The sequence below is a fragment of the Nansenia antarctica genome (assembly GCF_963989245.1).
Source record: "Nansenia antarctica genome assembly, chromosome: 1".
NCBI lineage: Eukaryota > Metazoa > Chordata > Actinopteri > Argentiniformes > Microstomatidae > Nansenia > Nansenia antarctica.
Window position 1 is genome coordinate 94,309,508 of NC_137674.1, and position 12,630 is coordinate 94,322,137.

Genomic DNA, 12,630 nt, shown 5'->3' on the forward strand with positions numbered 1-12,630 from the left:
CCTGTGAAAATCACTATGTTCGGTTTGTTACCTGTAATCATTAGATAATGGTGTGAGTACTACGTTTCTAGCCCTGTGCATTTATCTGTGGTTGTCAAAGATATGGTCTTCTGTATAGATCAGCTTTGAAATGGCATGATAGCAATTAAGTTATACTTACAGCTATTTAGTGTACTTATGGACTTATATTGGTTAATTAATAATTCATATTGTTTTAGTTCCAACCTATCTTGAAAATAATTAATTTGTATGAGTATAGGCTACTGTAATATTGAACTCTGGAAATTAGGTATTGAGTGTAGGCTACTGTAATATTGAGTATTGTAATAATATGAGGCCCTGGATTACTTTTATGTATTATTTTTTCCCTCTGTGTGAGGTTTCATTTGGTCTGATAAGGAACCAGAACTCCTGGTCTCAATTGTTCATCCTCTACCCTGAGGTTTGCACTTGTCCACTACCCCATGTGGATTTAAATGTGTGGTGCTAGAAGATCTCATCGTTACACCAATCCTAAGGCAGTGAACCTAAGGCTGAGCATTGGGACATAGGAAATTAAGGTAAGTGGGTTCCTGTCGGCGCCACTGTAGGCTACTGTGTTTGCCGAATCCGGTGTGGACTTTTAGCACTCGAAATCCGACTTGATGTAGGTTACTGTACTTGATCAAATGTAAATCAATGCGTGCGGGGTGTCCTCTGATTTACATCGCATTGGAAACGTGTTTGATGGATGCAAACAAAAGTACGACCATGAATATGAACTGAAACATAAACGTTTTTTGTTTTTTGTTTTTTAGCTGGCCCGCACTATAGTACATTTCGCTACTGCATTGCAGAGACACCTATAATGTCGAATTATATTTGTAAATACATAAAGGACATAAAATCACCCACCTATGGATTTCCCTCTAAATTAGAGACTGAGTGGTGTTCCAATGCGAGATGCTATTGTCCGCAATTACTTTTGAAAGGTGAAATATATTTTTTCTTTAATCTAAATTACATTTGTTGATGACAAATGTTTATGCTAATAAACATTTGGTTGAAAGCAAAATAGGCCACCACAAACGTGACCAAAAAATGAAAAATAAAATGATTTTGCCATGATCCATTTATCCAGGCTAAAATTGTGTATTATTTCAGTTAACAAACTTTACTTATTTATATTGAAACTTATTTTTAAATAAATTGTATAGTACATTTTGCTCTGGTAATCCACTGGAAATCCACCCCTCTGGTGGGATCAAGATAATCCAGTTTGTTGGGATCAAACTGATCCGATCAGATAGGTTAAAGGTTTTGAACTACTGGGCCCAAGTGATTGAAAGCAATCACACTAAATGCTACAAAGTTAAACATGACACCTTTCTGCACATTTTAAAGCAAAGTTTTTTTTTATTTTCAGAGTTTTTAAATGATAAAAAAGGAAAAGGGCCCTGTGCAAAAGTTTGGGAACCCTTTTGGATTATTCTTTGTTACCTTTTGAGAAGATGATTACTAAGGCCCAGACCAAGCTGATTTACTCGTTAGGGCTTCAATGAGTCAGGTGAATATAATTCCAGGGTTGAACTATATATTCTGAAGTAACTCCATGCCTTCTAAAGTATCTGACTGCGGTGGCTATTGTGTCTGGTGTTAGAAACCATGGGTTCATCTAAACAGTAACTGTTGTCCAAGGATGTCAGAATCAAGAAGAATGCTCAAAAAAACTCACAAGTTTTCAAACAACCCATTTCCACTGTCAGAAACATAATCAGAAAATGGAAAATAAATGGAACAATTGAAGTGAAGGCAAGATCTGGATGACCAAGACAAATATCAGATAGAACGACCCGAGATCTGGTGAGAAATGCTCAGAAGAACCCACACATCACTGCAAAAGAGCTACAAAAAAGAGTAGCAGACGCCGGTCTAGTTGTTCACAGGACAACAATACAGTGTACCGTAAACAACAAAGATCTACAAGAAGCCTTTCCTACGGCCTCAACACAAAATTAAGCGTCTGAAGTATGCAAAAGAAAACTTTGAGAATCCTGAAGCCTATTGGAACAATGTGCTTTGGACTGACGAAACCAACATTTTACTTTTTGGCCACAACCAAAGAAGGTATGCTTGGAGAAAAATGGGTGAAATATTTGTAGAGAAGAACACCTTGCCAACTGTTAGCATGGAGGTGGATCCATTATGCTTTGGGGTTGTGTAGCAGCTGGGGGCACAGGCAATATTGTGTGGGTGGAAGGAATAATGGATTCCATCAAATATCAAAACATTCTAGAGGTTAATGTTCGAAGGTCAGTCCAGAAATTGAAGTTGAAGAGAGGTTGGGTATTCCAGCAAGACAATTAAAATTGACAATTAAATGACTCAAAGCATACCTCAAAATCAACCATGAAGTACCTCCAGGAAAGACGGATGAAGATTTTGGAATGGCCATCACAGTCCCCAGACTTGAATATTATTGAAAATCTGTGGAGAGATCTCAAAAACAAGAATTGAAAGACTCTTAGCTGGCTATAGGAAGCGTTTGCAAGCTGTTATCGTTGCCTGAGGAGGAGTTACAAAGTACTAGCTGACAGGGTTCCCAAACTGCACCAGGCCTTTTTCCTTGTTTTATTATTTTAAAACTGTAAAAAGTTACAAATAAAAAGTGATCTTGCTTTAAAATGTGATGAAATGTGTCACTTTGTACAATTTAGAGATTAGGTTTGCTTCTTTTCACTTAGATATTAATTGTAAAAGGCATTTTAGGGGTCCCCACATTGTTTGCACCCCACTGTATAGGTCTTGAAGGTACTGTAACCTACTTTGTAATTTAAATTGCTAAATAAAGTGCCATTATTTTTCCCAGAGTCCATGAGCGATCACTGAATTATGTGGTATGCTATAAAAGACAAATGTGCTTGCAATCCAGACAAATAAAAATGATGTGAAAAAATTTAAATAACAATATTATTCTTTTTACAGTACTGTTCCTATGGATATTATTGTTTTGAAGATGTACCTCGATACAAATCTTACAGGTGACGTTTAGGCCATGTACACACTTGACTTCTTTTTTTAGAAAAAGGCGCAGGCTTCGCCACCTTTTTCCCAGAATGCATTTTGCACCCGCCAGCAGCCGGCAATTTAAATCGTCCATTTTAAACCTCCATTGGCTAAAAGCTGTAATTTTGGCTTTACAAGTGTTAACATGTACAACATTATGAAGTTTTAATATCTTTTCAGGCGAGAAGGTAAACATATATATTCCCAAAATGTGTCCAGTTTATCAAAATAACCTGTTTATATATCTGATCTGACGTCTTTTTCCGTCTTCTGTTCGCTAGCTGCGTTCGTAAATTCGCCCTGGAAATCTGATCAGCACTCATGGAATGCCTATTGTCCAATCAAATTACCTGGTCCCTTTATGACGTTGAACCCAGTGTGCGCTCCGGTGCTCTCAAAGCGAATTTACGAGCGCACCCTGCGTTGCTTACATACCTTCACTGCGGAGAAACATCGTAACATAATTACAACAAGTTGTAAAATGATTTCGGGGGCCAATATCTTTAGCTAGCTAAAGTAACTAGTTTACTTTATTGTTGTCTTAGCAGTTGGTAAAAGAACAGGATTCAAATAAATATATCAGCAATAACATATCGTGGGCTTGCTGCAGCAAGCACAATTACAACCCAACTTGAAGCCACAATACTGGAACCATTCGTGACTGACAGTCAGTCAGATACTAGGTGAACGTGTGTGTAAGACACGAATAAACTTGGATTTCATGCATTTCAAGTGGCATCTTTGCAATCATGACGGTGTAGTCATGTCTAAGAGGCAGACAAGGCTTCCCTTTAACTCCCTGAGGCTATGACTATTACCAAGTCTATCGCTGGGTATATTTGCAAGGTGTGTCGTGTTGAATTGGGTATATTTGCAACAGTGTTGTGGAAAATGAAGATTTCTGCCGAATGCTGCTAACACTGGAACCACGTTATGAAATACCAGTAGCAATCACAAGTTGTTTACTAGGGAAGGTACTACCTACTCTCCTTGTCCTGATTGGTCAGCTGTCAGAAAGGCGCTTGACATCACACAGCGCCTTTCTGAAAAGTTAAATAAATTCAACTGAAAAAGGCGGCGGCAGCTGTTAACTTTTTTTTGAAAAGCGGCCGCCTTTTTCCTTTTCCCATAGGGTTGTATGTAAAAAGGCGCTGAAGGAAAAAAAGAAGTCAAGTGTGAACACCAAGTGTTACTTTGGAAGTTTTGGTAGTTTGATCATGCATGATACTGTATATTCCTAAAGCAATGTTGCTCCTCTTTCACACACACACACATAGTGGCGGACTCAAGCGGAATGGCGGACCCCTCCCCCCCTGGACATTGCTGCGTTGTGTTCCCCCGTTCGTTAACTCTGTGTTCTATGTGTTCATGTTATCTGTTGCTTGTTGTTTCTCTGTTTTCTGTTTTTCCCATATTGTCAGCGTCTTTGAGCCTCGGAAAAGCGCTATATACAATGAATTATTATTAATTATTATTATTACATGTTCACATGTGTAGGGACACCTTTTACAGCAATGCATCCCATTTTATCCACTGGAGGGGCACTTCTTCATTAGAGGTGCACCGAATTGGGCACTTCATCATGTTTTCTCACCTTTAAGCTGCGTGCACACCAGGTCATTTCGTTGCACCGGAAGTCATTCATCTCAATGGGGCAGTTGCGTTGATCCGTTGCGTTGCTCTGCATTGCGTTTCTTGTCCGGCAGGGTGCGGTAATCAGTCAAAATATTTCAGCTTTTGCGTTGCGTTGGATCCGTCAAAACAACCGGAAGTAAACCGGAAGTAGTTTCTTGACCAGAGCTTTCCCTCAGATGTAAAATCCGCCATTGGCGAAAATCTTTAATTTGGCTCTACAAGTGTTAATATGTCATTTTATGAAGTTATTATATGTTTTCAGGTGAGAAAGTAACCATATATATTCACAAAATGTGTCCAGTTTATCAAAATAACCCGTTTATATATCTGATGTTAACATACTGACTGTGTCCGCGAATGCTATGCTATTGTTGTGCTAGGTGCATTGACTGACTGTCCGCGAATGCTATGCTATTGTTATGCTATCTTAATGGTGTACTAGTTTTCACTGAATAAATCGCGATTTCTTTCAAAGAAGGTAGCAGGTGTGTTTAAGTCCATGTCAAGGAGAAGGTATGACTTGTATGACAGTAGTGTGATTAGGACATAAGTTGAGGATATTAGTCTACCTCTGATGCTAACTTGTATGGCATAGTGTTTGTGATGCTAACGGCGCCATCTTTGCTATCTCCTCCGGACATATTACCGCTGTGTTGTTGCGTCTGCATCGCATGCGACATGCGTCAAGCCCATCCCACCAGGTTGCGTCAGAACGGTGGGTCACGGTTCGCGGTGTGCACGAAGCTTTAGGAGTACCCTATACAGCAGTGGCGGCTGGCCGATAGAGGGCGCTGGGGCGCCGCCCCCACCTTCACTTCCTAGTTGCGATTTGTAAAAGTTTTTTTTTTTAAATAAACATTGTTTATTCACAAAATGCGGCTGATATTCTGTCGGCGCCTATCAGCATTAATTAAAAATCCTCCAATACAATAAACATTTTTATCTGTGTGTGTGTGTGTGTGTGTGTGTGTGTAAAACTCACTGTTAAAATACATAGGGGGAGAACGCGGGGCGCCGGTCAATGCAAGTCTATGCCAGGACGAATACTTTTCGCTTACACGTGAGCTGTAGCAGCGCTCCAATTGTCTGTCTCTATTTCTAGGCCAGGGCGCAAAAATGTGCGTCCTGAATCTCCGGTTGTATTGCAGACAATGCATTATGCTGAGGACATCCGACTTCCGGTTTTCCGGACTTCGGGCTTCCGGAGTATTTTAAATGAACATTCGTAATGTCTGTCTCTGATGTTCATGGTCAATTAAATCAGCCTATTTTGTGCAACTAATAATGTTCCCGCTAATGGGTTAACCAAGCAGCCTCGCACCTAACGTGCAAGCACCTATCTTCGAACTATTCATAGCAATATGCGCGGGGCAAAAATAATCTATTGCCTCTAAAATCACCACGAACAGAACGACGGAGGTACGGGTAAACACGGCTCATGTTCTGTCATCAAAAGTAAGAGTTTGTTTTCTTTAACTCAACTGATGCATTACCTTGCTGTTGTTGTTTACCGAATGCTCCATCTGACTGTCACACTGTGATTGTACTTGTGTAAACAGTAACACAGACGGGGTGAATTTCATGAATGAAAGTGAAAGTTCTGTCACAAAACGCCTTTACTTATCCTCACACATGTTTAAGTGGGTATTGCGTGGGTAAAGTGAAATTACGTCTTTGTTTTGAGCACCAGTGCGTGTTTTATGCGCGTGCACGCGGAAAAAAAAAAAACTAGAAGGGCAGTTGTTAAGACACGTTATCAAGTTTTCTTGCTCTAGAGGTCACAATTTATTGCATGAAAGGGCACTCAATAATTTTTTCCCATGTGAAGGGAAGCCAAAAAAGCACTTCCTCTCATTTCTGCCACTCTGGAGGGCACTTTAGCAAACTTTTTCAACCATGGGGGCACGAGGGGGGCGATCGCCCCATCCCCTGCCCCCCTCTAAGTCCGCCAATGCGCACAAGCACTAAAAGGCAAGAAGTCCCGCCTCCCGTGGTTAAACAAGGTCTGACGCGCTTTTACGCATTAGTTTTAAGAAGAAACTTGGAGCGCCAGAGGATGTCAGGCATATGTAGTGGACATCAGCAGCTGCACGTATCCTCAGCAGGAGGATGACTTCGGACAACTGCGACTCTCTCGACACCTGGCATAACTCATCGCTTGGAGATATGTTGGAATCCAACCTCTCTAAACCGTTGCGCGAAAGCAATGTCACCAAAAGTGGCAGCTGTGGATCCGTATCAGTTGGGTTCCCAATTACTATGATGGTAACGGGAATGGTCGGCAATTCTCTCGCACTTATGCTAGTATACAGCTCGTATAAAAAAAAGGAAAATAAGAGGAAAAGGTCATTTCTACTGTGCATAGGGTCGCTGGCATTGACTGATCTGTTTGGACAGCTTCTCACCAGTCCGATAGTAATATCCGTTTACAGAGCCGACTTGAAATGGGAGCGCATCGACTCATCGGGGAGTTTGTGCGCTTTCTTCGGAGTGTGCATGACCACTTTTGGCTTGTGCTCTCTTTTTCTAGCCAGCGCCATGGCCATTGAGAGGGCTTTGGCCATTACAAGTCCTCATTGGTACTCCAATCACATGAAAACGAGTGTGACAAAGCAAACCTTGGCTGCTATTTGGTGTCTTGTGTTGTTTTTCGCGTTGTTGCCCATCGCAGGCGTCGGGAAGTACACACTGCAATGGCCAGGCACCTGGTGCTTCATAAGCACCGGTGACAGAGAGATCCCGGGGAACATGTTTTTCTCCATCACTTTCGCCGTGCTTGGGATATTCTCGCTACTTGTTACTCTCTCCTGCAACGTAGTCACAATCCGTGGGTTGATCATCCGTTGCAAAACGAAATCTGCCACATCTCAGTCGTCCAAACAGTGGGAACGTTTAACCACGGAGACTGTCATTCAACTGTTAGGAATCATGTGCGTCCTGCTCATATGTTGGTCTCCCTTACTGGTATGTGTTAAAAAGCCGTTAAATATGTTTTCTTTATCAGATAGGCCTTTTATTGTGGTATAATGGTGAGAAATTAAAAAAGGAATAAAAGTATTAAATAAAGTATTAAATAAAATAAATAAAAGTATTAAATAAAAGTATTAAATAAAGGTATAAAAGGAAGGAAAGGCTGCAGATAGATGGAGGTGACAGTATGACAATATTAATCTCCATTGTGTTGATCTGGCAACGGGCTAGTTTTTAATGGCACACACTGCACCATACTTACAGGTCAGCTCACATACAGTATCATCTTATGTCCTATGCGTGCTTCCTTTGATACTCTGATGTCATTGCAATTATACAGAATCCATTTAGTCTGTCCCTGTTTGAAGGTCTGCACAGAGTGCTATGAGGTCATGCACTGACAGTCTCATCTAAGTGTTTTCCCTGAGGATATGAATAGGACAAGCACTGTGGTAAGTGAGCACTGAGCAGCCCTGTGGAGATGAATAGATAGATAGATAGATAGATAGATAGATAGATAGATAGATAGATAGATAGATAGATAGATAAACAGACAGACAGACAGACAGATAGATAGATAGATACTTTATTGATCCCTGAGGGGAAATGATGGTGTTACAGCAGCTCACATCACTACAAACAACAAAATAAAGTGACCATTGGATAATAGAATACAAATAAATATAAAAATAGATATAAAATGGACGTAACATTATATATACAGTATATATACTGTATATACAGTAACAAACATTTAGCAGATGCTTTTATCCAAAGCGATTTCCAATTAAAAATTACAGGGGCAGTCTCCCTGGAGTAATTTAGGACTAAGTGCCTTATTCAAGGGCACACTAGTAGTGGTGTTCCCAGGTGGGATTTGAACTCGTGATCTTCTGATCACCAGTCCAACTCCACTAGGCCACCACTATTCCCACAGCAGTGCAGTCAACAACAGTCCAGTATGATTTAAGCCCCAGTCTGACTCTGAGACTGAGCATACAGCAATGTATGTAAGATGCATCTATAGCAGGGTTAGGATTATGGTTTGGGTTAGGCCCTACGAGCCAGAACGATCGCAAGGATTAGGGTTAGGGTTAGGGTTGGATCGTTCTGGCTCGTAGGGCCTAACCCTAACCCTAACCCTAACCCTAACCCTAACAAATTACTAAACCGAGGGAATGGGTTACTAAACAGAGGGAACCGATTACTAAACCGAGGGAACGAATTACAAAACCGAGGGAACGGATTCACACATCAAATATTTTTTTTAGACCCATGTGTAGGGGGCTCCATACCCTCTCATCTGATAATTATCCTGTATTGAAATAATTCCATTGACGGCCCACACACCTAGTGTGTGACTGCATTAAATTGGGAAATTATATTACATATTACTATGACTATTATTATCACTGAAAGCACTATGTGACAATATCTATTTGTAGTTTCATGTAATTACAATGTAGATAGATAGCACCCAAAACAGGACTCTTGATACATTCAGAACTGTCACCGACTCCCCTTTAGGTGCTGATGTTGCGGATGATCTCGACACAGACCTCTTCGCATCACTGCAAACCAGACGCAGCGGCATCGCCTCCCAGCCGAGACCTGCAGGTGGACTGCAACTTCTTTCTGACGGCCATCCGCCTGGCCTCTCTGAACCAGATCTTGGACCCCTGGGTTTACCTCCTGCTGAGGGAGATCCTGCTACGTAAGTTCTGCATGATGGCCAACGCTGTGACCAACTGCTCTATAGAGGGACAGAAAGAGACCCAGACAGCCCTGGGCGTCCTCAACAAGCAGCCCCCCGCTGATGCAGACTGTCTGCAGAAACAGTAGCTGGCAACTCTCGCTTGCCAAGACTCATGGGTTCCGGAAAGGGACTTCACTGGATCAGTCTTTGGAATAACTTCACCGGGTACCTTAAAGGTAAATTTTCAATGACTTAGCGGTACATATTGTACTTATTTGGAGGGATATGAAGCAGTTGGATGTTTGATTTTCCGGGAATGGATGTGATTTGTGTCCTATGTTGCCTGCAGAAGAATATTGTGCAACTTATAACAGAGATGGCTTTGTTGCTCTTCTGAGTGTGGTTTGCTTTGTTTGGTTGGTTACACACATTCCAATGAGGGTCACCAAACAAACCAGCATGTGAACATGTGACCTCAACAGCTCTGGCTACGGACTGTCAAAGTCAATGTGTTCAAGTGGGATTGTGTACATGGTTGCTCAATTACACAGCAATTAGATCCCAAATCAGAGTGGATTCCAAGAAAACTGCATTTCTTTTTCAACAACAAAAAACACATGAGGTTTATATTATGCCAGTGCTTGAACCAGGACAAATATTTGGACCATTGTCCATGCCTTATTTTTATACGTGTCTCCACATTACAAAGGTGCATCTGTGTATTCATAACACCATAATGAAACAACGTCTGCATGATGCAACATAAAAAATATATTTCCCATCCCATTCAGTGATGAGTGGGAATGAGTGCTATTTCATGAATGTAAAGACAAATGAGATTGTGACCAGTTCTCCATCATTTTATCCTCACATCCGAAATACAATGGTAACTATATCGCAGAAAGGGAAACCTATTCAATGCAGGTATATTCAAAACTGGAACCAATTGTACAGTATTATACATACATATGAATGATATTCTAATGTATGAGGATTGTAAGATTTAGTTATATCTATGGAAATTGTATTGTTGTGTTCATTGTGTCTGTGGTGGACTCCACTTAAGATACTGGTGATACTGAAGATGCTACCTTATGTGCACATGCCATAAATGTTTAACTGTATATAGTATTTGTGAGCACCTGCAATGGCCACTTCTATGTGAAGGTATACCGTAGCTCTCCTGAAATTCTTGTTTTAAAACAAAGGATTGTTTAATACTCAGCTTTTTCTTAATGCATGTACACTATGCATTGCTCATAAGGCCAGGAGACCTGTGATCAGGTTTCTGTTTCCTGGCTGTTCTCTTTTATGATGCCTATGACAACAGCAGAAAACACCATAGCCTGAGATATTAACTATGGTGGTTGGCTGGCTCACCTCCATCAGTGCCAATACCCTGTTCACAGACAACAACATGCAAGAGAGACAGTGTTGTTGTCTGTTCACTACAGTACCACACATGCCATATTAAAAGTGGAATTTGACTGAAAAAGATATATTTCCCATCATCAGCCCATCATTGACATGGTCCCCAAACACATGTATCATTATTTTGCACAACAGAGTCTTATAGATATCCTAATAGCAATCTTAGCTTAATTTACTTCCTGAAATAGTCTCACAATGATGTGTTTTTACACAAAATGCATCACTATGAGATCATTCCAGGAAGTAAATCAGAGCTCACGAGTAGGATATTTATGAGGTTGCTATGTGAAACAGACGGCAAGTTGTTGCAAACAGTAGCCCATCAATTTGACTTGTACCGGCCGAGCCTCGAACTTGTGACTTCTGGCTTGCCAACTCTATCGAAAAGCAACAGTGCATGTGGGGGTATTTGAACTTGAGGAGTGAGTTTACAACTCGGTTACATATGCACAAAGTAGGCCTAATTATATTTTGGGTCCATGTCAGTGATGAGACATATTTTAATTTTGTAAAAATGATTAAGTAAAATCCCGCTTTTAGAACATTTTATCAGCTCAGTGATAATGACCCATTCGGTTACTTGAGTAACAGAATAACATTACCTGACAGAGCGTGTGTATTTGTTGTTGTTGTTTTTCCACATCAATCATTTCTATCTAATGGCAACGCAGACAGTAAAGACAGAATGTTTCATTAAATGATTGTCAAACCAGTCTGCCTCTGAGACCAGCTCCAAGGCTTAACCCCAGGAGGTGATTGATTTGGAAAATTGTCTAAAGAGAGAAATGGAGTTGTTTGAAATGGAGAATACTGTGGTAGCTACAACACATTGCAGCATGCAGAGCTGCAAATTGTCTCTTGTGTTCGGAAGTGTTTTGCACAAGAACAACTTGTTCTTTGACATTGAGTTACATAGACATATCTGTACATTGTCCCCTATGAATGTGCAATCAGGTCTCTGAGCCTTATTTATTAATAGATGGTATAAAAATGATAATTTATTCTTTTATGAGACGTACCTTTATTTGTCTAATATGATTTATGATGGTCAGTTTCATTAAGGATGTTTAATTGATTTTGCAGTGTTGCATTTAAAGCAGCAATTCTGAGCATATGTCTAATTTGTGAAGCACTTAGTGTAATTATAACCACAGAACATCCATCCAGGGTTACAGTCATGCATTCAACACAATGATTATGTCCATGTATAGGTTATTGATAGACACGATTGTGTGGCAGAGGAACACAATTAGGCTCAAATTGAATTCACTTCACTTGATTTCCTAAAACGTGTTAAACAGTACAGCTTTTCACTCTCACTGAACAAGCTACAGTGTTATGCAAAGGAACATCCTCTTAAAGTTTAAATTGGCCTTCATTGTGGCGTAGACTTTTCCTTGGCTTCGCTCTTCAGACGTTGTGGAGGTGAAGATGAATTTCCCTCACGCAAGTAGTTCTGCTGTGGAAAGGAAAATGGAGGTAATAATCCATGTTGTTACACTCTCTCCATTTCAACCTTTCTGTAATGTGTTCTATAATGATTCCCATTGCCTTCATATTAAAGGTTGTCTACGCTTTACAAGACACAATCTGTGCTTCTGAAATATTAATGTAGGCCTACAATAAGACCAGTGCTACACAATACAGATACAGAATATGTGGTAAAAAATCAAGCAATTACTTCCACTAAAATGAAGCACTTCGAATCCTGTAAGATTAGAGAATGCTAATTGGTAAGTATTTGGGGGACAAAAGCCTGCCTTTGCTAAGAGAAAATACACAGCATGCCATATCAAATCAACAAGCAGCATGTGGTTTCTGGATTCAGACAAAACAAACTCCACAAGGGGAAT

General features: G+C 40.4%; 1 protein-coding gene across 1 annotated transcript; it reads left to right on the top strand.

The window, feature by feature from the left end:
- Nucleotides 1-6,789: 6,789 nt before the first annotated feature.
- Nucleotides 6,790-9,492, top strand: ptger3 (prostaglandin E receptor 3 (subtype EP3); the record flags this gene model as incomplete). Its single annotated transcript, XM_080527497.1, has 2 exons — nt 6,790-7,644; nt 9,178-9,492. 2 exons carry the CDS (start codon nt 6,790-6,792, stop codon nt 9,490-9,492), a joined length of 1,170 nt encoding a protein of 389 aa, XP_080383623.1.
- Nucleotides 9,493-12,630: the final 3,138 nt, after the last annotated feature.